Source organism: Salvelinus fontinalis, chromosome 27 (genome assembly GCF_029448725.1).
Source record: "Salvelinus fontinalis isolate EN_2023a chromosome 27, ASM2944872v1, whole genome shotgun sequence".
Lineage (NCBI taxonomy): Eukaryota > Metazoa > Chordata > Actinopteri > Salmoniformes > Salmonidae > Salvelinus > Salvelinus fontinalis.
The window spans coordinates 3,616,667-3,643,777 of NC_074691.1; the positions used below are offsets into that span (position 1 = coordinate 3,616,667).

A 27,111-nucleotide genomic window follows, 5' to 3' on the forward strand; every position below is an offset into this window, starting at 1 on the left:
ATACCTTGACTTTGTTGTCCTTAAGCCATTTTGACACAACTTCGGAAGTATGCTTGGGGTCATTGTCCATTTGGACCCATTTGCAACCAAGCTTTAACTTCCTGACTGATGTCCTGAGATGTTGCTTCAATATATCCACATAATTTTCTTTCCTCATGATGCCATCTATTTTGTGAAGTGCACCAGATTCTCCTGCAGCAATGCACCCCCACAACATGATGCTGCCACCCCCCATACTTCATGATTGGGATGGTGTTCTTCGGCTTGCAAGCGACCCCCTTTTTCCTCCAAACACAACGATGGTCATTATGGCCAAACAGCTCTATTTGTGTTTCATCAGACCAGAGGACATTTCTCCAAAAAGTACGATCTTTGTCCCCATGTGCAGTTGCAAACCGTAGTCTGGCTTTTTTATGGCGGTTTTGGAGCAGTGGCTTCTTCCTTGCTGAGCGGCCTTTCAGGTTATGTCGATATAGGACTCGTTTGACTGTGGATATAGATACTTTTGTACCCGTTTCCTCCAGCATCTTCACAAGGTCATTTTCTGTTGTTCTGGGATTGATTTGCACTTTTCGCTCCAAAGTACATTCATCTCTAGGAGACAGAACGCGTCTCCTTCCTGAGCGGTATGACAGCTGTGTGGTCCCATGGTGTTTATACTTGCGTACCTTTGTTTGTACAGATGAACGTGGTACCTTCAGGCGTTTGGAAATTGCTCTCAAGGAAGAACCAGACTTGTGGAGGTCTACCATTTTTTTCTGAGGTCTTGGCTGATTTCCCCATGATGTCAAGCAAAGATGCACTGAGTTTGAAGGTAGGCCTTGAAATACATCCACAGGTACACCTCCAATTGACTCAAATGATGTCATTTAGCCTATCAGAAGCTTCTAAAGCCATGATATAATTTTCAGGAATTGTTCAAGCTGTTTAAAGGCACAGTCAACTTAGTGTACGTTAACTTCTGACCCACTGGAATTGTGATACAGTGAATTATAAGTGAAATAATCTGTCTGTAAACAGTTGTTGGAAAAATTACTTGTGTCATGCACAAAGTAGATGTCCTAACAGACTTTCCAAAACTACAGTCGTGGCCAAAAGTTTTGAGAATGACACAAATATTAATTTCCACAAAGTTTGCTGCTTCAGTGTCTTTAGATATTTTGGTCAGATGTTACTATGGAATACTGAAGTATAATTACAAGCATTTCATGTGTCAAAGGTTTTTATTGACAATTACATGAAGTTGATGCAAAGAGTCAATATTTGCAGTGTTGACCCTTCTTTTTCAAGACCTCTGCAATCCGCCCTGGCATGCTGTTAATTAACTTCTGGGCCACATCCTGACTGATGACAGCCCATTCCTGCATAATCAATGCTTGGAGTTTGTCAGAATTTGTGGGTTTTTGTTTGTCCGCCCGCCTCTTGAGGATTGACCACAAGTTGTCAATGGGATTAAGGTCTGGGGAGTTCTGGCCATGGACCCAAAATATCGATGTTTTGTTCCCGAGCCACTTAGTTATCACTTTTTCTTTATGGCAAGGTGCTCCATCATGCTGGAAAAGGCATTGTTTGTCACCAAACTGTTCCTGGATGGTTGGGAGAAGTTACTCTCGGAGAATGTGTTGGTACCATTCTTTATTCATGGCTGTGTTTTTAGGCAAAATTGTGAGTGAGCCCACTCCCTTGGCTGAGAAGCAACTCCACACATGAATGGTCTCAGGATGCATTACTGTTGGCATGATACAGGACTGATGGTAGCACTCACCTTGTCTTCTCCGGACAAGCTTTTTTCCGGATGCCCCAAACAATCGGAAAGGGGATTCATCAGAGAAAATGACTTTACCCCAGTCCTCAGCAGTCCAATCCCTGTACCTTTTGCAGAATATCAGTCTGTCCCTGATGTTTTTCCTGGAGAGAAGTGGCTTCTTTGCTGCCCTTCTTGACACCAGGCCATCCTCCAAAAGTCTTTGCCTCACTTTGTGTGCAGATGCACTCACACCTGCCTGCTGCCATTCCTGAGCAAGCTCTGTACTGGTGGTGCCCCGATCCTGCAGCTGAATCAACTTTAGGAGATGGTCCTGGCGCTTGCTGGACTTTCTTGGGCGTCCTGAAGCCTTCTTCACAACAATTGAACTGCTCTCTTTGAGGTTCTTGATGATCTGTTAAATGGTTGATTTAGGTGCAATCTTACTGGCACCAATATCCTTGCCTGTGAAGCCCTTTTTGTGCAAAGCAATATTGACAGCAAGTGTTTACCATGGTTGACAGAGGAAGAACAATGATTCCAAGCACCACCCTTCTTTTGAAGCTTGCAGTCTGTTATTCGAACTCAATCAGCATGACAGAGTGATCTCCAGCCTTGTCCTCGTCAACACTCACACCTGTGTTAACGAGAGAATCACTGACATGATGTCAGCTGGTCCTTTTTGTGGCAGGGCTGAAATGCAGTGGAAATGTTTTTGGGGGATTCAGTTCATTTGCATGGCAAAGAGGGACATTGCAATTCATCTGATCACTCTTCATAACATTCTGGAGTATATGCAAATTGCCGTCATACAAACTGACAGCAGACTTTGTGAAAACTAATATTTGTGTCATTCTCAAAACTTTTGGCCACGACTGTATAGTTTGTCAACAAGAAATGTGTGGAGTGGTTGAAAAACGAGTTTTAATGACTCCAACCTAAGTGTATGTAAACTTCCGACTTCAACTGTATATCTTAGGATCAAATCATTTAGCATCCTTATATGAAAGCACTTACCTGAGCTTCCTTGATGACTGATGTCAACATCATACTTGCACAAAGTACAAAATGCATGATATGGTAGCTTGGATCGCATCAATCATGACCACTTCTCCTGGTATCGAGGAAGGAACTTTGAGGCACATGCAATCTACTTTGTTGGGTTCGGGGTTACTGCTGCTGCTGCTCTGTCTCTCTCAGTTCCCTCACTCTCATCGTCTGACATAGTTTTACTGACTGGCTGCAGTAACAATGATTTGCTAAATTAGCTGCTCATTTTGTTATTGCATGGGACCTACGCTTACTTGTTTTTCATCAGCACATGTGCTTAGACAAACATTATGAATCACACCTGGTTCAGTTCTCTGCAAAGGTATTTACAAAACATTAATAAAAAGACTACAGAACATATCAAATAAATATATGTTTTGTGGAATTAGCACAGATTTGCCTGTATGTTTATTCTATTACGTGTACAGTGTAGAATGGAGATAATTATCTATAACGTTTTTCTTAGCACATGCCCCCAAGTCTCTATAGTAGAGGAAAGCTTGTCACCTCTCAAACAGGGCCAATCACTAGGGCCAGCTCACAAGTGTTGTCTTTTTAGACACGGTTCCTAATCAACACAAAAACAAAATCATTTTGAAAAAACAAAAACAAATGATTGCATCGACACAGACAGCAAACTGGCTACACAGAGCTTAAGCAGGCTAACGCAAAGGGAATCTGAACGCTGTTCAGTTGTAACGTCCTGACCAGAGTTCTTATGTGTTTTGCTTGTTTAGTGTTGGTCAGGACGTGAGCTGGGTGGGAATAATATGTTGTGTGTCTAGTTCGTCTGTTTCTGTGTTCAGCCTAATATGGTTCTCAATCAGAGACAGCTGTCAATCGTTGTCCCTGATTGAGAATCATATATAGGTTTCTTGTTTTGTGTTGGGGATTGTGGGTGGTTGTTTCCTGTCTTTGTGTTTTGTCTGCACCAGCTAGGACTGTGACGGTTAGTTTGTTTTGTCATTTTGTATAGTGTCTTGTTTTGTGTTAATTAAATCATGGAAAATTACCACGCTGCACATTGGTCCTCAGATCCTTCTCGCCTCTCCTCGTCTGAGGAGGACGACGACTTAGACTGCCGTTACATCAGTAGGCTAGCGCAAAGGGAATCTGAACGCTGTTCAGTAGACTACCGCAAAGGGAATCTGAACGCTGTTCAGTAGACTACCGCAAAGGGAATCTGAACGCTGTTCAGTAGACTACCACAAAGGGAATCTGACCACTATTCAGTAGACTACCGCAAAGGGAATCTGAACACTGTTCAGTAGACTACCGCAAAGGGAATCTGAACGCTGTTCAGTAGACTACCACAAAGGGAATCTGACCACTGTTCAGTAGACTACCGCAAAGGGAATCTGAATACTGTTCAGTAGACTACCGCAAAGGGAATCTGACCACTGTTCAGTAGACTACCACAAAGAGAATCTGAACACTGTTCAGTAGACTACCGCAAAGGGAATCTGACCACTGTTCAGTAGACTACCACAAAGAGAATCTGAACACTGTTCAGTAGACTACCGCAAAGGGAATCTGAACACTGTTTGCTGGAAGAGTCTGGTGTTTCAGCCTAGGTAAAGGTGCCTATTGGATTTCTTTGCAGCACATACATCATTTCAGATTTTTTAATTGATAAAATCTCAAATCTAGTGCAAAGGCATATTAGAAGCATTGCTTCTATAGCTAATACCAGACACTCATTCATTCTTCATCGCGCAGTCTTCTAAACTCCCAACTTATTTTGTATTATACTTTTGTAATGCTTTTTGTGATGTGGCTCATAATTACAGTTACAGTCTATCAGGTTGCGTGATCCTCGTAATGTTACGTGGAAAATACAACTAACGGGACGCAGAATTAAATGTATATCACACTCACACAAATGCGACCAGTTACTTTTCGTATTTGCATTTCATTTCTTTCACTAGCAAATGCGAGTGAACTGCTGGCACTTTAGAGCCCACTGAATGTCCATCTTATGTTCGCTAGCGTTAGCTTGAAACAATTAAACAACAACCTTTCCACAACACACAAAGTCAAAAAGGGATTTGACCATGTGTTTACGTACAGCTGACAGTCGGCAAACTCAGCATCACATCAAACAGGAGGCGGGGCAGACGGGATAGCTACGTCGAATAATGATGTATTAATCTCCATGTCCGTTGACACAAACTCCGTACATGTCTGTGTGTTGCAGCTCGAGAATTGGGATGTTAGATTTACTCAGTGGATTTACTTTTTATTAAAATTTAAAAAATTAAATGAAAAATCAGGTCCTATTAATTTCTGCGTACTTTTAACTCGTACCTGCGTACGCGGACAGAGAATTGCGTAGTTGGTAGGCAAAATGAGTGCATGTTGGCAGGTTTGGAATTTATAACCGGAGTCCTCTTCTCTCAAGTGACTGGCAACCTGTGTCTGTGTTACCTTTGTGCCAGGTCTCTCCATACTCCCCTCCTCCTCTGATGTTGGCTACCGCCAGGACTCCTCCCATGTGTCGGACGAAGATCAGCCGCGACACACTGGAAAAAACAACATTTAACATCCTGTTACTTAATTGACTCTGTCTAAACAAGTCAAGGTAGATAGAAAGCACTGTGTAGAAGGGCCAAGATATGATACTCCTTCAAAAAGACGCTAAATGTAAACATTGCTTGCAAATAATGCTACCTTAAACAGCCTTAAATGTCAACAATACATCTGTAGTAGTCAAGGTAGTGCTGAACGATTAACCAAAATGTTGTATGTGGATTCAGCTATTTCTGGTAGGCCACAGAAAGGGACCACCGAGTGACGAAGTGCGTAGCGCAGACACAATCATCTGTCATCAGTTGCAGCACTCACTACCGAGTTTCAAACTGCCTCTGGGAGCAACGTCAGCACAAGAACTGTTCGTCGGGAGCTTCATGAAATGTGTGGCCCAGCAGTGTGACTTGTGGTTGTACCCGTAGCTCCCAGTATGCCAGCCAAATAGACAAAGTAGCCAACCAGTGAGTTCTAGGGGGAAAAGATTGCAGAACAAGCTCTAATTTGGTGGCCTCTGGTTCATTCTAATGCCTTGATTCCATCCGAAAATACACAGCTAAATGGAATACTTTCACAACTTTAGCTGCCAGATTGGTAAAATGAGTTGAGGTATAGAACAGAAAAACGTGACTTTCCAATTCAAATGACTGAACATTTATGTGTTCGCCGGTTTATGCTTGATCTGAAAATGTGGTCGGAGGCTCCGTATGGAGGGTGTGACGCAATTGCGGAGTCTCCAGAGGCATGCAGAGGCCAAATTGAGCTCCGTAGCGCATCGCCGTACACCTCCCAAATGTTATAACAATGCGGAGGGCTCCATATAGCTCCGCATTGACATGATTGGTTGACGGTAGATGGGGGCGGAATGTCCAGTATAAACACAAACTAACTTCCTTGACAATTTCCTTCAAATCAGCTCTGCGCTGCTCTCTGAAGGCCATATCGACGTAAATGCTGCACGGCCAATGCAGACGTCGGATTGACCACGCAGCCGCCTTTTAGGGTAAGGAAACCATTGTGTAATTTTGTAATTTGGGTCAACCAACCTTTTAACAGTTTGGCCTGTCAATCAATTGCTGTGGGTGGGGGCAGGACATTTGTGAGTCACAGATTTGGTAGGGTTTCAGACCTGTCAATAAATCACTGTGGGTAGGACTTTGAGGGAAGGTGGTAGACTACTAATCTAGTCAGAAAAAGTAGTCTAGTCTACCCTTTTACTACATTTATTATGGCAAATATGAACTCTAGCCTGCTCTTTCAATTTAGTTTGTTGTGGTAAAACCTAAGAAAAAAGGTTGTGTTCTGTCAAGTAAACATAGATTCCCTGTTGAGAACTAATATAGAATTGTAGGAAAATGGTTTTAAAAATGCTAGCATTTTCAGGGGAGGACCCCCAGACCCCTGCCAGATTGTGCACCTCCAATTATATACAAAGTCAGGCGGCCCATGAATAGACCTACAGGTATGATTGAAGAATGAAGCAGGTGCTAATCATGTGCTTTGATACACATACAGCAGCTTTTAACTACTCCATTGTCAATACTAATCAAATCAGTAGGCCTATATCAATATATTTTCATTAAGAGTCTATTGAAGCACCCATGCGACAATCTAATGAACAAAATCGGTCAGTTTTTTTTTTTTTGCATGGGCTGCGACTCAATCCACCGCATCCGCCTATATCGGCCTTCCGCATCTGCCGTGGAAAGTGGCTCTGTTTGCCAGACCAGCAGGAATCCCAAAAATCGGTCTTCTCACAAAAACGTCTGTAATGAAGAGCGGTTTGGCCACTAAGGAAAGATGAGACTCTCACAAACAAAATGGTGTACTCTCTTTTGCTCTTACAACCCTCACAACAGTCACAGAACTCGTCTGAAGGTAACCCGGTACTGGTTTTAAAAATGAATGGAAGTAGTTTTCTGCCAACAAAAATAGTTCCTGAGCTTTATTATACGTGACCCGTTTCAAGAACATAGGTGTATGTCGCACGTTACTACCTCACAGGAGAGGCATTTTAACTTAAACATTTTTTTTATCAAAATGTGCTTTTGGTCAGAAATGCCTTCTGGAACATGTGCTAATACAATTGTTAAATTACATACCTAGTTGGTTTAGCCAACGAAAAAGTCAGGAACCTTCCCGCTAGCCATGATTGGCTGAGAGAATGGATGGGCTGGACATGCCGAGAGATGAGTTCAGATTGGTCTGCCATGTAGCATCTTCTGTCTTTAACATGAGCTTCTCATATGTGTAGATAATCCTTGCTATCGTGGCTGTTTTGAAAGATATGGAGAACTGCAAGTCTTGCTACTGCTCTCAACAACATTGCTGCCCTGAATTTAGCAGACGCTATCGACAAAGATCAGTGGGAAAAAGTTGTGATGGACTACTTTCTGGAGGACGACCGTGCCATGCTGACACTCTCTAAAAAGAAAAAATTTATGAGACAATGAGGAAATCCCCGATTTAGGTAAAAAAAGATATACTTGAACCAGACATTGTAGTCTTCTGATGACAGTAATGGGGAATAAACAATGATCAACAGTGTTGTTCTCATGGAAGAATTAGACTGTTTTGAAATCTGTGGAATTTCCTACTTTCGTCAGAAACTCTTTTTCATTGCAAAGTTATGGCGCACTGTTAGCTAGCTGGCTAACGTTAGCTAGCTAGCTAATATTATGTGTATGACCTGTGTAGTAATATTATTCGTATTGCAGAAATCCCTTTGCATTGCTATTTATAGCCTAATATTAGCTAGCTAACATCGAAACATAGTTGGTTAGCGTTAGCTACCTGCAGATTCATACAGCATTTCATGCATGGTGGCTGGCTATGACAATCAGTTTGTATTGCTAGTACCGTATGGGTTGGGATTTATGATTCATTGTTTAGCTAGCTTGCTAGCTTACATGTCTAAACAAAAGACTCCACTTCAGCAGATGACTACATGACCCATCAAGTTAGCCAGGTGTGTCTGGGGGTGATGACGGCCATCTATTGTATTTCATGAACATGCGAACAGGTCTAAACAATAGAGACCCATCTACTTAGCCAGATGTGGCTAAGGGGTGTTTATAGCATTTCTTTCACATGACCCATCAATTTACAATGGGTCACATATTCCTCCTAGATATAGGACAGACACTTTAAAACCTTTTACATTTATGAATGTGTTATTCAACGCATTTCTAGGTGCTATAGTAATAAAGCCCATATTCAAAAAGGTATCAAATCATTTTTTACATATTTCGGTATGACCATCTTAATGAAGTGGGAAAAGTAGCCAGCAGAGCAATGAGTCTGTTATCGTCAATTTAGCCGACGAACGGCGCTTATGGGAAACACAGCTATTACTTGTGGTTGTACCTGTAGATATCAGTGTGACTTGTGGTTTGACCTGTGGCTAACAGTATGACTTCTGGTTTCACCTGTAGCTAGCAGTGTGACTTGTGGTTGTACCTGTAGCTGGGAGTGATGGAGATGTTGAACCCTCCGTAGCCGTAGAGGAAGGCTGGGTGAGAGCCGTCCAGCTTCAGGCCCTTCTTATGGACAATAAACATGGGGATCTCTGTGCCATCCTTACTGGGGTAGAATACCTGTAGACAGATACACACTGAGTGCAGAAAACATCCTCTTTCCATGACAGATTGACCAGGTAAATCCAGGAGAACGCTATGATCCCTTATTGGATCCCATGAATCCACTTCAATCAGTGTAGAAGGGTAGGAGAAAGGTTAAAGAAGGATTTTAAGCTATGAAACAATTGAGACATGGATTGTGTATGTGTGCTATTCAGAGGGTGAATGGGTAAGACAAAATATTTAAGTGCCTTTGAATGGGGTATGGTAGTAGGTGCCAGGCGCACCGGTTTGAGTGTGTCAAGAACTGCAACGCTGCTGGGTTTTTCACACTCAAGAGTTTCCCGTGCGTATCAAGAATGGTCAACCACCCAAAGGACATCCAGCTAACTTGAACGCTTTCAACACCTTGTAGTCCATGCCTCGACGAATTGAGGCTGTTCTGAGGGCAAAACGGGGTGCAATGCAATATTAGGTGTTCCTAATGTTTTGCACACTCCGTGTATACACAGAGGTTTGTTGAAGTGACAAACCACACACATCCAATCAGTCAATTCTGGTGATTTGTGTTAGTAAAGAAAAGCACAAAGTAAATAAAATAAAGAACACACCCTTTAGGTGAGGTGCTGACTAACAGAAGATACACTACACAAAGGAAAAAGCTTCACACTCATCTCTCCTTCGGGTGGATATATTTGACCAACATTTAATCTTTAGCCGAAATGTTGGTCAATTAAATCCACTTTCTTTTTCATTGGTACAGTGTGTAAAAGGATACCATCCTTTGAAGGGTCATCATGTACATGTAATACGGTAGGTATCTCACCTGAGTGGTCTGGTAGTCAGAGGGGTCAAAGCCTTTGACAGTGACTTCCCGGAACACGTGGGGATGCAGGGGCTCCTTGGTCAGGTCACAGTGATAGATAACGGCTGGACGGAACAGAGTGGAGGGACAGGTCATGTTATATTTTTCAGATTCTATTTATTTGTAGAAAAAAATCACATCTGAATGACATTTGTACATAACAAGAGACAAGAGAGAGGAAGGGGGTGAAATAGTAGAAAGTGTGTGTGTGTGTGTGTGGTGGGGGGGGGGGGGGTATCTGGCAAGAGGAAAGAGGTGAAGTAGTAGAACATCTGTGCGCGTGTATGCATGTGTATCGGTCTCTAACTCAGAATGTGTGCAATATGATAGCCTACGTGGCGCAAGGAAGGAGGTGAAGCAGCATTTTATTTATTCATTTTATTTGACCTTTATTTAGCTAGGCAAGTCAGTTAAGAACAAATTCTTATTTACAATGGCGGCCTACCTCGGCCAAACAACGCTGGGCCAATTGTGCGCCGCCCTATGGGACTCCCAATCACAGCCGGTTGTGATACAGCCTGGTATCGAACCAGGGTCTGTAGTGACGCCTCTAGCACTGAGATGCAGTGCCTTAGACCGCTCCGTCACTCTGTAGTAGAAGATCTCGGAGTCCTTCTTGCATCCGCTGAAGCCCACCACAGGGTGTGTGTGTGTGTGTGTGTGTGGTTTTTTTTGTCTGTCTGTGTCTGATTCACTGGTGGCACCAACTCTTTCAGTTGACGGCACCAGCACATGATTTGGTCGCACCAATTTTGTGCCGTTGCGCAGCGATAATGTCCTGACCTGTGTCCCATAATGTGCCTGGATTCCTTCCGAACCAGGCTAAAAATGACAAACCATTTTTTAAAATTTGATATAAAGGGCGATTTTGAAGTGACTCTACAGTTGTAGTACACTATGAAAGCAGTTTTATCTTTTGCTAAATTACGGTTTCCTGGTTTTGTTTTTCTAGGTTTCAGAGTTTTTAGCCGGGGGGGGGGGGGGTATAAGCTAACATATGGAATTGTTTTAAGATGGTCATACCAAGCATCATTTAGATATTTGATTTTGATTTTTAAGAACTCTTAAGGGATCAAAAGAATAGATACAAGAAATATGGAATGGAAATATTGAATTTGGCATTACTGGTATTAGCCAATAGAAATGCATTGAATAACAGTTTCACTACATGGAACAACATACAGTCCTCCCAAAAATCGAATGGAAGTTTGTCCTGAAGTGTCTGTCCTATATCTGAGAGATACAGTATAAGAAAGATCAGGAAAAATGTACATTTAATTTTACATTTTTTACATGCATTTATCCCCATATTTTAGCTACTAAACTATCTCCATATATATAGTGCATTCAGACCCCTTTACTTTTTCCACATTTTGTTAAGTCACAGCCTTATTTTAAAATGGATCCATCTACTTTTCCCCCACATCAATCTACATGAAATTCGCCATAATGACAAACTGAAAACAGGTTTTTAGAAATGTTTGCTAATTTATTAAATGTAAAAAACAGAAATAGTATTCAGACCTTTTGCTATGAGACTCTAAATTAAGCTCAGGTGGATCCTGTTTCCATTGATCATCCTTGAGATGGGGTAAATTCATTTGATTGGACATGATTTGGAAAGGCAAACACCTGTCTATATAAGGTCCCACAGTTGACAGTGCACGTCAGAGCAAAAACCAAACCATGATGTTGAAGGAATTGTACGCAGAGCTCCGAGACGGGATTGTGTCGAGGAAAAGATCTGGGGAAGGGTACCACGACATTTCTGCTGCATTGAAGGTTCCAAAGAATACAGTGGCCTCCATCATTCTTAAATGGGAGAAGTTTGGAAACACCAAGACTCTTCTTAGAGCTGGCCGCCTGTCCAAACTGAGCAATCAGGGTAGAAGAGCCTTGGTCAGGGAGGTGACCAAGAAACGGATAGTCCCTCTGACAGAGCTCCAGAGTTCCTCTGTAGAGATGGGAGAACCATCCAGAAGGACAACCATCTCTGCAGCACTCCACCAAATCAGGCCTTCATGGTGGAGTGGTCAGACGGAAGCCACTCCTCAGTTTATGGCACATAACAGCCTGCTTGGAGTTTGCCAAAAGGCACCTAAAGGACTATCAGAACATGAGAAACAAGATTCTCTGGTCTGATGAAACTAATATTGAACTATTTGGCCTGAATGCCAAGCGTCACGTGTGGAATAAACCTGGCACCATCCTTACGGGGAAACATGGTGGTGGCAGCATCGTGCTGTGGGAATGTTTTTCAGCGGCAGGGAGTGGGACACTAGTCAGGATCGAGGGAAAGATGATGAAAACCTGCTCCAGAGCACTCATGACCTCAGACCGGGGCGACGGTTCACCTTCCAACAGAAACACGACCCGAAGCACACAGTCAACACAACGCAGGAGTGGCTTCGGGACAAGTCTCTGAATGTCTTTGAGTGGCCCAGCCAGAGCACGGACAATAGCTGTGCAGCGACACTCCCCATCAAACCTGACAGAGCTTGAGAGGATCTGCAGAGAAGAATGGGAGAAACTCCCCAAATACAGGTGTGCCAAGCTTGTAGCATCATACCCAAGAAGACTCAAGACTGTAGTCGCGCTGCCAAAGGTCCTTCAACAAAGTACTGAGTAAAGAGTCTGAATACTTGTATAAATGTGATTTCAATTTAAAAAAAATTTTTTTTAATTAAAACTATTCTAAAAACCTGTTTTTGCTTTGCATTATGGGGTATTGTGTGTAGATTGATGAGGGGGGAAAAACGATGTAATACATTTTAGAATAAGGCTGTAACGTAACAAAATGTGGAAAAGACAAGGGGTCTGAATACTGTCTGAATGCACTGTCATTCCATTCATTTTTTTTAACTGGCCAGGGAAGTCTTGCGGGCAAAATGGAAAACCATCGTGTTCGTGAGAGTCACCTTTCAATAGTGATCATAATAGTTTGTCGGCCAAACCTTTCGGACGCTCCTGACGTTTTTGAGAGAAGACCGATTTTCAGGATGTCTTATGGTCTGATAAACACTGCTCTAGCTCTGCCACCGTGCACCACAGATGCGGAAGGACGATATCGGCGGATGTGGTGGATTGAGACGCAGCCCATTGAGACGCAGCCCAGGTTAAAGCACATTTGAGGTCTGGGAACAATCAAAAGATTTTTGGGCCGGAGCGTCCAAGAACACGTTGTGTTTGGCTAGCAGTGTTTTTGTACTGTACAGTGTAGGCTAGGCTACATGTGATGGCAGGGTTTCCTAAACAAATGCCCTGTCATTGAAACAAATCATCATGATATCATTCTGCCAGGTAGGCCTACTCTTTAGTCAACATTTAACTGAGATGGTTTTTTGGGATGTTTTTAGAAATGTATATTCAAACAGTGCATGACGACAATAGCGCATCGCAAAGATTCAACCAAGACTTCAGAAAAAACGTTTAAAATAGGCTACCTGTTCTGCATATCCATTGTGTTTTAATACATGTAGGTAAGAAAATCACATTGAACCAAAAACTAACATGAACAAAATCAACCCCCCCCACTGGCACCCTAGCGACCAATTAAGAATAGATGTTGCACAAATGTGAGTGCATGGGTCACAGTATTGAGCCCTGGTCTTTGATAGCCTACCTGGCGAGAGGAAGGAGGTGAAGTAGTAGAAGATCTCAGAGTCCCTCTTGCGTCCGGTGAAGCCCACCACAGAGCCCACGTCCAGGGGGAAGGTCCTGAGCTCCTCCCCCGAGCTCAGACGGTACATCTTCAGGACGTTCTTTACATCGTGCAGGAAACACACGAACAGGAGGCTGGAGTAGGTACAGGTGGCAAACACTGGGAGAGAGAGTGAATGGGAAAGAGTGCAAGAAGGGTTCGTCAAAAAATCTAAATGTTTAAAAAAACGTGATCATGTGGTTAACAGAATACTCCTAGAGAGTTTATGGCATTTGTTATTTACTGAGGACCTGATCAAAACCAATAGAGACTGACTGTCAGTCTGGTAGTGCTCCAGTCCTCCCTGTCATGATTAGCAACAGAGGACATGGAAAGCATATTATGTCCCGTAGTGTGGTTAATGTAAATCACTTAATTCATGTTCCTTTAACTCCCCTGAATACCTCTGTCAATCTGGCAGCTATCCGTGTCAAGATTGGTTTATTGAATTTAAGATATCTAAATAGTAAGTATCATATGCAATGATTGACAGTGTTTTCCACAAGCACATGGAGTAGCCAGCCAAATAGAAAAAGTAGCCAGCCTGGCTCCCCTGGGCATTTTGTTGTCGTTGCAGAACAGGCACTATTTTGGTGGCCTCTGGTACATTCAAATGCTAGCTTGTATTTTCCACCAGCAACTATCAGGAAATAACACTGATGACACATTTTCACTTTGACAGTGTTAGTTTCATCAGCTGTTGTACAATATGATATAAAACACAGGGACATTTGTATTTGGACTGCGGTGGGTCTTCACTCTTCCTTTTTAAGAGGCATTTTCTCAGCTACCTGCCATACAGGACTGATTGAAACATGAAGCAGGTGTTAATCATGGCTTTTACTACACAGAAAGCAGCAGTGGACTACTCGTATTGTCAAACTTTTCATTAAATCACTAGACCCAGATCAATATCTTTGAAAATATCATATAAGTATCATTAGCTTTAAAAAAAATTCAATCTGTTTTCTTATTTTATATTTTGGACCAGAGTGAGGCTCTCTCTCCACCAGCCTACATATTGTTCCTGCAGTGAGGAGGAATCACCATCGTCATCTAATGTTTTCATAATTTATCTGCAGATTAATTGGCAAAAAGCCTACCAGGATGCAAATTAGGGAGCCAAATGAACAGCTGTTACCGATGCAATTCAGTAAGCTACTGACGAGTCACTCACTTTAATACCACTGTCTGGCAAGTCCTGATGGACTTCATATCGAAAATAAAAACGAGATCTTTGCTTTATATGCGATACCATGAATATATAACTACGTTGTATGATTTATGAATGGAAAGGCTATATGAGATCAACTTTATTCAGTCAGTTCGATACCTGGCTGCATATGAAACACGCCAGAGTCCAACATTAACTATTCTCACTGGCCCAGTCGGTCAAAACTCGACTGGCCCGAACAGAATTTCTACTGGCCTGGACAAGGTGTGGTTCTTAAATGCAGGACCTATAGCAGAGGTAGGCAACCCTGGAAGACCAGGTGTGTTGAATTTAGGCAATCACTGAACTGACGCATTAACTAAGTAGCTCAATGTGGTTCCTAGCTGGGACAAAACCCTGCTGCACTCCCGGAACAGGGTTGCCTATCTTCTCTCTATATTCAGCAATTAATAGGCTACATTTGGTTATAATGATATGTATTAAAAAGCTGTGTAATATAATTTAGCAATGCAAGTCATTACTCCATTCTTAAGAACTGCATTCTATTAATTGCATTCATTTTTCTTTCTAAACCATGTCATTTTGAGAACATTTTCAAATGGGACGCTGCTCCTTTAAGACAACTGTTCCAAGAGATATCTACATGGCTAAAGTAGGCTAGCCAAGACAAATGTTAGGTCTTTTTGTGGCCTTCTTTCTGCAGGCCATCAACAGTAGCCAGCATATTCACTATCGAAGGTTTACTTTTGGAAATAACTTTCCCTAAAATAAAGATGACATGCGCTTATTTTTGCTCGGGGGGGTTCCCCCGCAGGAATGCCCACATACAGGAACGCCCCGAATTGCAGGCCACAATTGCACCCTTCTCGGCCAGCGGGCCATCGTTAATGTAGGACACTGCACGCAAAAGAAAATAAATGTGCCAGGAAAGTGGATTTCGAATCATAGTTATATTATATCGGACGTGCAAATTCACTCACATTATATAGGACTTGCAAATGTATGCTCTCTCCCCCCGTGTAAAGAAATTTGACCATGACCACAACACACACACCCAGGTACCAAGAGGCGGGACATATGGCAGACTGTTAAACCAGCAGTGTTCCTTGTCATCGCTCACTTTGTGACAGTCAGGTGCCTGTCCTATCAATAGGTCGCTAGAAGATGCATATCGTTCATTCTAAAGGGGAGGGCTCGGCAAACTTTTCTGACCAGCGAATTGAAAAGTAGCCTAGTTAATCCAGCTAAAAATGAGTCTAAATAGCTGTATAACCGACAGCCAGCGCAAGTGAAAAACACTGTATTCATATTTTCATATGAAACTGAAGCCTGGCTTAAACCCAATGATTTTCATTCTCCAAATGAAACTACCACTCCAGCCTTTTCTTATCTACAGAAACCAAGGCCGTCTGGCCATGGCGATAGGGTAGCAGTCATTCATAGGGACAAGTATAGATGTAGCTCTGCGTCTTGGCGAACTTTCGTCATTTGAAAGCGTTATCTTTTGCTTGAACAAGAAACAGCCCACCTTGTATATTTTAATGTACTACCCTCCTAAACCTAATAGTTTTTTCATTGCAGAATTATCTGACCTGCTATCTTCGGATACACCTAAATCTACCATTCAAAAGTTTGGAGTCACTTAGAAATGTCCTTGTTTTTGAAAGAAAAACACGTTTTTTGTCCATTAAAATAACATCAAATTGATCAGAAATACAGTGTAGACATTGTTAATGTTGTAAATGACTATTGTAGCTGGAAACGGCAGATTTTTAATGGAATATCTACATAGGCCCATTATCAGCAACCATCACTCCTGTGTTCCAATGGCACATTGTGTTAGCTAATCGATCATTAGAAAACCCTTTTGCAATTATGTTAGTACAGCTGAAAACTGCTGTTCCGATCAAAGAAGCAATAAAACCGGCCTTCTATAGGCTAGTTGAGTATCTGGAGCATCAGCATTTCTGGGTTCGATTACAGCCTCAAAATGGCCAGAAGCAAAGCACTTTCTTCTGAAACTCAGTCTATTCTTGTTCTGAGAAATTAAGGCTATTCCATGCAAGAAATAGCCAAGAAACTGAAGATCTCGTACAACACTGTGTAATACTCCCTTTATAGAACAGCGCAAACTGGCTTTAACCAGAATAGAAAGAGGAGTAGGAGGCCCTGGTGCACAACTGAGCAAGAGGACAAGTACATTAGAGTGTATAGTTTGAGAAACATAGGCCGTGCGGCATAGGCAAGATGCAGTAGATGGCATAGAGTACAGTATATACATATGAGATGAGTAATGTATAGTTTGTAAACATATAAAGTGGCATTGTTTAAAGTGACTAGTGATACATTTATTACATCCAATTTGTAATTATTAAAGTGGCTAGAAATTTGAGTCAGTATGTTGGCCGCAGCCACTCAATGTTAGTGATGGCTGTTTAACAGTCTGATGGCCTTGAGATAGAGACTGAAAAACAGCTTCTCGGATTTGTACAGGGTAAAAGGGATCTTGAAGAAGGAAGACTCAATCCATTTTGCAACGCCATGCCATACTCTGTGGGCGCGCCTTAATTGGAGCCAATTTCTCCTAGAATAGGACAATGACCTAAAGCACAGATCCAAACTATGCAATAACTATTTAGGGAAGAAGCAGTCAGCTGGTATTCTGTCTATAATGGAGTGGCCAGCACAGTCACCGGATCTCAACCCTATTGAGCTGTTGTGGGAGCAGCTTGACCGTATTGTATGTAAGAAGTGCCCATCAAGCCAAACTTGTGGGAAGTGCTTCAGGAAGCATGAGGTGAAATCTCTTCAGATTACTTCAACAAATTGACAACTAGAATGCCAAAGGTCTGCAGGGCTGTAATTGCTGAAAATTGAGGATTCTTTGACGAAAGCAAAGTTTGAAGGCCACATTTATTATTTCAAATAAAAACCCGTATTTATAACCTTGTCAACATCTTAACTATATTTCCTATTCATTTTGCAACTCATTTCATGTACACTGCTCAAAAAAATAAAGGGAACACTTAAACAACACAATGTAACTCCAAGTCAATCACACTTCTGTGAAATCAAACTGTCCACTTAGGAAGCAACACTGATTGACAATAAATTTCGCATGCTGTTGTGCAAATGGAATAGACAAAAGGTGGAAATTATAGGCAATTAGCAAGACACCCCCAAAAAAGGAGTGATTCTGCAGGTGGTGATCACAGACCACTTCTTAGTTCCTATGCTTCCTGGCTGATGTTTTGGTCACTTTTGAATGCTGGCGGTGCTCTCACTCTAGTGGTAGCATGAGACGAAGTCTACAACCCACACAAGTGGCTCAGGTAGTGCAGTTCATCCAGGATGGCACATCAATGCGAGCTGTGGCAAAAAGGTTTGCTGTGTCTGTCAGCGTAGTGTCCAGAGCATGGAGGCGCTACCAGGAGACAGGCCAGTACATCAGGAGACGTGGAGGAGGCCGTAGGAGGGCAACAACCCAGCAGCAGGACCGCTACCTCCGCCTTTGTGCAAGGAGGTGCACTGCCAGCGCCCTGCAAAATGACCTCCAGCAGGCCACAGATGTGCATGTGTCTGCTCAAACGGTCAGAAACAGACTCCATTTGGGTGGTATGAGGGCCCGACGTCCACAGGTGGGGGTTGTGCTTACAGCCCAACACCGTGCAGGACGTTTGGCATTTGCCGGAGAACACCAAGATTGGCAAATTCACCACTGGCGCCCTGTGCTCTTCACAGATGAAAGCAGGTTCACACTGAGCACATGAGCACATGTGACAGACGTGACAGAGTCTGGAGACGCTGTGGAGAACGTTCTGCTGCCTGCAACATCCTCCAGCATGACCGGTTTGGCGATGGGTCAGTCATGGTGTGGGGTGGCATTTCTTTGTGGGGCCGCACAGCCCTCCATGTGCTCGCCAGAGGTAGCCTGACTGCCAATAGGTACCGAGATGAGATCCTCAGACCCCTTGTGAGACCATGTGCTGACGCATGCACATTTGTGGCCTGCTGGAGGTCATTTTGCAGGGCTCTGGCAGTGCACCTCCTTGCACAAAGGCGGAGGTAGCGGTCCTGCTGCTGGGTTGTTGCCCTCCTACGGCCTCCTCCACGTCTCCTGATGTACTGGCCTGTCTCCTGGTAGCGCCTCCATGCTCTGGACACTACGCTGACAGACACAGCAAACCCTTTTGCCACAGCTCGCATTGATGTGCCATCCTGGATGAACTGCACTACCTGAGCCACTTGTGTGGGTTGTAGACTCCGTCTCATGCTACCACTAGAGTGAGAGCACCGCCAGCATTCAAAAGTGACCAAAACATCAGCCAGGAAGCATAGGAACAGAGAAGTGGTCTGTGGTCACCACCTGCAGAATCACTCCTGTTTTGGGGGGTGTCTTGCTAATTGCCTATAATTTCCACCTTTTGTCTATTCCATTTGCACAACAGCATGTGAAATGTATTGTCAATCAGTGTTGCTTCCTAAGTGGACAGTTTGATTTCACAGAAGTGTGATTGACTTGGAGTTACATTGTGTTGTTTAAGTGTTCCCTTTTTTTTTTTGAGCAGTGTATGTTTTCATGGAAAACAAGGGAATTTCTAAGTGACCCCAAACTTTTTAACGGTAGTGTACATGAGACGAATGCCTTGAAATGAGTGATGAGAACTACGTAACACTGGAAAGAGAAACTCAAAAGCTGAAGGGTACAGTCAAAGTTAACGAAGCTGACATGAATTAACTGAAGAGAGAGAACAAGTTGTTGAGCAGATCCCTACTTGATATACAGACTAGATCAATGCACGAAAATCTGGTGCTTAACAGAAATAAAGAGGATGAAGGTGAAGACCCAGAGAGAGTGGGGAAAGAATTCATGGTTAAAGGAGATCCCAGGCGACACGGTCTATCAATTTAAACTCAAACTCTAGAGGACAGCGATACAAGCGCCCAATCGTTGCCAAATATACATCCTTTTAGGGCTGTCCCCGACTAAATGAAATCTTGGTCAACCGAAAGTCGGTTGGTGGAAATGTTTAAACATGTATTTTTCCATATATACACACCTAAGGTGTTTTAATAAAATCAACTACATGCATTGAACTTGTCTGATGATTTAAGCTTCCTGTTTGATGAAATAAGACACGTACCCCTTTTCCCCCCAATGTTGTGATAACCAAATAGGTAGTTACAGTCTTGTCCATACAGGAGTTGCAGCGATGGGACTTGGGAGAGGTGAAGTTTGAGAGCCACGCGTCCTCCGAAACACGACCCTGCCAAGCCACACTGCTTCTTGATACACTGCCCGCTTAACCAAGAAGCACCAATGTGTTGGAGGAAACACCGTACAACTGGCGACCGAAGTCAGCATGCATGCACCCGGCCCGCCACAAGGAGTCGCTAGAGCGCGATGGGACAAGGACATCCTGGCCGGCCAAACCCTCGACGACTCTGGGCCAATTGTGCTCCGCGGCCGGCTGCAACACAGCCTGGGATCCAACCCGGGTCTGTAGTGACGCCTCAAGCGCTGCTTGAGCGCTGACTCGGGATGCCCCCTTTAGGTGTTTTTTGGCAAACTCCAAGCGGGCTGTAATTTTACTGCCTTTTACTGAGGAGTGGCTTCCGTCTGGCCACTCTACCAATGTTTCTAAAAAAAACTGTTTTTGCTTTGTCATTATGGGATATTGTGTTAAGATTGATGAGGGACATTTTTTTTTATTTAATCCATTTTAGAATAAGGCTGCAATGTAACAAAAAATGTAGAAAAAGTCAAAGGTTCTGAATACTTTCCCGAATGCACTGTATAATAGGCAAAACACAGACAGAGAAGATGCCCGCTACAGGTTGACAATGGTGTATGTAGGTGCATACAGCCGAGAGAGCTATGGGAGTGTTAAGAGTTATTTTGAGTCCAAACTGTTGCAGAAGACCCTTTATTTACCACCGCCAGCTGTCCTGCTAGGTACCACAACGCCAAGTCCTCATATTTTCCTCAGAGATTAAGCTTTTCCCCTACATGAGAACTTCACTCGAGAACCCTTATCCAGGTATGTTGATAATAGAATGTTGGAATAAATTTCACTTTTCTGTTTCTAATTTCCTTTGTTATTGCATACATCTCTTTATGACAAGTGCAATTTTATCAAGGCTTTTGGTTCCTGGAAAATGGTATTTTGTTTTTGTTTACCTAATATGACATTCTCTTGGACACCTCCTGAATGACAGGTAACATCTCAATAAACCTGGAACTACCCCTTCTCGTTGTCGGAGAGTTAAGAGTATGCATTCGGCATCATCGCTGCCAGGATGAGATTCGTGTTAGTGCACTTAGTTCTTTGTGTGCACTGTGAACCAGTAGTTTTAAATCTTGTTAATAAAATTCAACCTGATTCTGGGACGCCTCAGTGTGCAGTAATTTAGATTAGACCGAACTACACCACAAGCCTGTAAAGTCATTGTCAGCAATTGATGTTCAAATATAAACCATTGAAACAACTTGTATTGAAATGAAGAAATGTCAGTGCTTTTTCAGCACACAAATAAACCTTTATTCTTGCTTCTGAAAATATATCACAATACTAAAGTGTCTGCTGAGAACAGACATGTAAAACAAGTGTCTATGGAATAAAACGTGTCAAAGTGTAGTTACAAATATTTCTGAACAATAGTTCAACAGTGTCTGCTATGAACAGACATGTAAACAACAAAAGGGTCAAATATAGTGTCAAGAGTGTAGATATATATATTTAAGAGAAATATAAACATTTCAGAACAATAGTAAAACAGACATGTAAATAACAAGTGTGTATGGAATAAAATGAAAGGGTCTAGTGTCTGACTTCTGAGATATCTGAACAACAGAACAAGTTGTTAATTTCACTGTGGTCCATATTCGTCATGCACGAACTCATGCAGCTGGTGATCGAATTCCTCCCAGAGTTTTGGCGAGAGTTCATCCATAGGTGCCAGGACTCTGTGGGGAGGATGAGAAGAGCAGGGAAATTAGGAGTGTCTGGAGAGTGTGCACAGTGAAGAGGAAAAAATAATACAGATGAGAGGAAAGGGGATCAGAGTAAAGTCTGACATTTGTATTTATTACCTCTGGGACAAGCTGGTGGCTTGATGTCCAGACGAACTCTGCAGCCCTTTTCTCCCTACTTCTCACACCCCTGCTACTACTGCTGCTCTGTGGCGTCGGTGAGGAGCAAGCGTCGGTGAGGAGCAGTGGGCCCAGGATAGAGTTGCCCAAGTCCCGCATGGAGATTGTTCCTAATTCTGCACTGCAACTCAGTGCGGGAGATGGGCTGGGGGCCGATCACCAGTCAGTACTGGGGACAGAGGTCGTGCTTGGTGAACAGGAAGTGCTGGGGCGTAGAGAACAAAACCAGGTGCGGTCTCCATTCACTGGTGTTTGTGCCTTGAAAATAAAAAAGGGCTATTTAGTACACATTTCCAAAACATTAATGAACATCAAATATCACTAAACGAGACCACAATAGACTATATAATGTTGCAAACGTTTGAGCAGGCCTGGCCTAGCTACTCAACTCTGCTCAAACGTTTGCAACATTTTGACTAGCTGGACCTTGCTACCGAACATTGACTTTGGGAAGCTTATGCTTTTCCTTCAATGGCAAAATTGTTTAATCAAAAGTTGAAAAGATCTTTTAGTTTAGTTGGTTGGCTTGCTTGCTTCCCCTGCACGACTATTCTGCTAGGCTAGCTAGCCATTAGCCAGCCAAGTAGCTAGCACTAGCTGGCTCGCTATTGTTGGCAAAACATGGCTACCCTTTTCGTTAAGTACAATAGAAAAATACAACATACCCCATCCTTTGGTGAAGATGGCGTGTTTCTTCGCCTGCCGTAAAAGCCAGCGGCAACATTCCTGGAGAAGCCTTTCCACCAGCATCTCCAATGCGGCCCTTGTTTCTTTTCTTTGCCTTGACGAACTGGTTGCGAACACTTTTTTGAAAAAGTGGTTGGGTCGGACCCCAGCGTCTCCGCAATCTCCCTCCATGAATTGGTATTTACATGGTGGTGTTTATAGAAATGCATGGCTAGAATCGTCTCAGTCAATCGATGCATGACGTTGTCGTTCGCCATGCTGTATCCACACCGAGTTTTGGGCTGAATCGACAAGAAGCACCCCTGCAGTTGCTCAATCACGGACAAAGAGGCGTAGAGAAAAAAAATGTGCGCCCGAACAGCCGAAAAAACCCGAACCAAAATCCAAAACGTTAATAATATGAACCAACTGTACCGAACTGTTTCGGGTGGGAAGCATGCGGCTGCCTTAACAGTGACATGCTCGCATCACCTGATCTCTGCAAACTTTTTACGATTCTTTACAGAAAATATTTGAACCCCGATTGACAGTAGCAGACACCATACCAGCATTTCTGGTCAGGAATCACTTGCGGCAACTCCATGTACGTGAGCCCTACTAGACCACTAAAAGAGGTTATGCCTACTGTTGGCACCAACATTCTGTTTATTGTAAATAGCTTCCTGACCTCTGGCTCCTTACCAGCCTATTTCAGCATGGCGCCGTATTGGATGGCCACCGTTTTGCAAGCTCTGACCCAACTTCGCTATTTTGTGAAAAATATTTTGTTTATTTTTAGTCTACTTACATGCAATGTATCTGCTATTATTTCTTACAACAGTTCTTTGATTGAACACTTTTTTGGTTACTACAGGATTCCATGTGTTATTTAATAGTTTATGTCTTCACTATTATTCTATAATGTAGAAAATAGAAAAAAATAAGAAAAACCCTGGAATGAGTAGGTGTGTGTGTATATGTATATGTATATGTATATGTATATGTATATGTATATATATATATATATATATATATATAAATCATCACACAGAGCTATAGCAGAAAATGAGGATGCTACAGCCAAAGACAGCAATAAGTACACGAAGGAGTCATCAAAAGAGCAAAAGGACAATACAGGAATAAGGTGGAATCAGATTACACAGGCTCTGACGCATGTGGCATGGGCTACAGTCTATCACGGAGTACAAAGGAAGACCCAAACATGATCTGCCCAACGACGCCTCCCTACCAGACGAATTCAACGCATTTTATGCACGCTTTGACAACAACATCGAACCGGGTGTGAGGGCCGTCACTGACCCAGAGTACTGGGTGTTTTAAGATGACCACAATCAATCTCAATTGCTCTCCACACTGCCCTCACCCACCTAGATAAGAGGAATACCTATGTGAGAATGCTGTTCATTGACTACAGCTCAGCGTTCAACACCATTATCCCCTCCAAGCTTAGGACTCTGGGTCTGAACACCTCCCTATGCAACTGGATCCTGGACTTTGACAGGCTGACCCCAGGTGGTGAGGGTAGGCAACATCCCTGTGTTAAGGGTCAGCGTGGTGGAGGTGATGTGTGCTTAGTCCCCTCCTGTACTCCCTGTTCACCCATGACTGTGTGACCAAGCACGACTCCAACACCATTATCAAGGTCGCTGATGACACGATGGTGGTTGCCCTGATCACCGGTGAAGATCAGTCAGCCTACAGGGAGGTCAATGACCTGACAGTGTGGTGCAGGAGTAAAAACTTCTCCCTCAACACCAGGAAGACAATATATTTCATCCTCCGAATTTTGGTAATGATGAGAGATGGAATGTGGAAGATTAATGTCTATTTTGTCATGTCATTAAACATTAAATGAAGATGTTATAACAAAAACATTGTAACTTGAAGAGTTTTCATACGGTCTATATCATAATTACATATTTTCCACACAACGTGAAATAGCCAGGATAAAGAGAATATTTTTGTGATGATAAAATTGTGATTTTAGTTCTCTAAACGAGATCATAGTAAATTCTGATACCTTGCCTTGTAACTAGCTACGCCCCCAGGGAACCTGGAGAAGGTGTCAGCAAGATGGAAACGCCCCCTTTTTACTCGAGGGTATAAAGCATTTGAGTTAATAATTAATATATCAGACTAGGATGACCACGAGCTGCAGCCGAGGTCTACGATTAGTCACGACCCTGAAAACGCAACACGAGGTTGAAGACAAAGGAACCTTTTAACAATCAATGCTACGGTTGAGTACTGTATCTAAGAAGGTGAATTCAAGCAGGACCATCTGGTTATTCTCTTCAAGTCATCGTTTGTCTATTCAAGTCATTGTTTGTCTACACTGCTTTCATCCCCACGCTGGGAACATCTACGCTGATTAGCCATCCTCAGAAGACCACTCTTCCAGAACGAGTACAAGTAAACAGACAACTAAGAGAAAGGACATTGTGACATCAGATACTTTGATCAATCAGATACTTTGACAATCAGATACTTACACCCGAGAACGAAGGAGACGGTCAGCCAAAGAACAAGGCCTCCGTCGAACCTTTCTCACTAAGCGAAACTCAGCCCGCGAAGGCCTGGGCCCAACAAAGATAACCAACGAAGACCTTCAACACATAAATACACGCATTACACTTCTTACCCATAAGAGCGGCAGATCGGGGCAAGGTATTAGGGCTATTATAAGTATAGTTTCCAAATGTATCCAAGTGTTGCTTTCTCTCTTGCTCTCTCTACCTCTCTCTCCCTCTCTAAATCTCCATCTTGTGTAACACATGTCATGTTGTGTTGGTCCGCTAGGGACCTGTTGTCATTGTATTAAGTTATAATCAATAACCTATACCTTGTGTGTGTGATATTATATATATATATATATATATATATATATATATATATTCATTCATTTATCTTGTTAGTAAATAATCAAATCAATATGTGTGGTATGGAATGATTAGTGAGACCCAGATTTGTGCAGAGTCTTCGATGTTCAGAATGAGACTAATAATTTCCTCATATCAATTGATGACTAGTATATCTATATTCTTGAGTTAATTCGGGAAATGGTGACTCATTAAACAAACTCCTCCCGTGGTGCCCCAAATTCCTAATGAGTTCATTGTTACATGATTAATTCAATCGAGTAATAATTAAACATAGTAGGTAATTAAATCCTTGAATAGCAGTGATCACATTAATGATAGTCACGTCAGCTCTATTGTAGTTATTTTGGATCTCAGTCACGCGTTCAATACTATTGATCATAACATCTTTGTTGACCAGCTGGGTAGAAATCTCTCACGTTGCCCACCAGTGGTTCAGGTCATATCTATGTGGTAGACGTTTCTCAGTGAGCATGGGTGGTTCAGTATTGTCCCCAATCACTACGGTATCCCTCAGGTGTCAATTCTGAGCCCCATCCATTTTTCTCTGTACATGCTTCCCCTTATCATTCGCAAATCATAACATTTAGTTATGATTGGTAAATACAGCTGTGGTCAATCAGAGCCATTGACCAATCTAGCGTAGCTACCCTTAAGTGTCTTGCTGACATCAAACGTTGTATGTCTTACCATTTTTCTCAAGCTCCATGATATTTGTCCCACACCTTGCTAGGACCCATATTGTAAGTAACCTTGGTCATTAGTCAACCAATGTAAAGCCTGCGGCCAGAAACCTTGGTGTCTTCTTTAAACCTGACCTAAACCTCGAGCTGCATGTAAAGAAGTTTGTCCAGTCCTGCTTTTATCATCTAAGAGACAGCTAAAGTCAAGTATTTATTTTAGTCACTGATCTGGAGAAAGTTATACATACAGTAATCTAGGCATGAGGGAATAAAATTAACTCTGTATAAATGTCTGCCAGAAATCACTGCAATGTTTAGTTAAGGGGTGTCAAACATTAGGCCCAAAAAGGGGTTCAATCCAGCCCGTAGTTGGTTGGAGTAAACATTATATATTTTTAACTGTGAGGACCACTTTTTGCAAATTTTGACAGCAAGGAAATATAACCAACTTTCAGCTCGGACCTCGTTAACGATAGAATGCGGCCCACGGGGCAAAATTTGTTTGACATCCCTGGTCTAGTTTGTTCAAAATGCTGCAGCTCAGCTTTTAACAGGCAAAAGAAAAATGTACCCATATCACACCTATTTTAGCTTCTCTACACTGGCTCTTCACACTTTGAGAATAGATTGAAATGTTTTATTAAATCATTCTATATCTCTGATCTTGAATATCCACGAGCCAGAACGCAGCCTGAGATCCTCTGACAGGGCTCTGTAGACCACTCCAAAGTCTAGGTTGAAAACTAAAAGGAGACTGGGCATTTACCACTAGGACCCCTAGTCTTTGGAATGATCTGCCAGAGGAGATCAGACTTGTAGATTCAGTGCCTCTTAAAACCCTGCTGAAGACACACTTAAAGATGTTTTAATTGTATTATTTTAAATTCTCCTTCATCCTGTCTTTGTTAGTACTTTTATTTTATGATGTAAAGCACTTTTTTACTTGTATTGAAAAGCGCTATACAATTATTTATTATTATTTAAAAAAAAGTTGTCATCACTGTTGACTGCAGCCAAAAAGTGTCATTTTGATAAAAACCTACAGTGCATTCGATAAGTATTCAGACCCCTT

At 42.5% G+C, this 27,111-nt stretch overlaps 1 protein-coding gene across 1 annotated transcript in view; it reads right to left on the minus strand.

Moving 5' to 3' along the window:
* The window catches only part of LOC129824877 (prolyl endopeptidase-like), a 56,507-nt gene that overhangs the window by 12,567 nt on the left and 16,829 nt on the right, over positions 1-27,111 (minus strand). The window contains exons 9-12 of the mRNA XM_055884415.1: positions 13,386-13,583; positions 9,725-9,828; positions 8,780-8,916; positions 5,222-5,316 (exon numbers count right to left, since the gene is read on the minus strand). Coding sequence (XP_055740390.1) covers positions 5,222-5,316; positions 8,780-8,916; positions 9,725-9,828; positions 13,386-13,583 — 534 coding nt within the window. The remainder of the gene's footprint in view (positions 1-5,221; positions 5,317-8,779; positions 8,917-9,724; positions 9,829-13,385; positions 13,584-27,111) is intronic.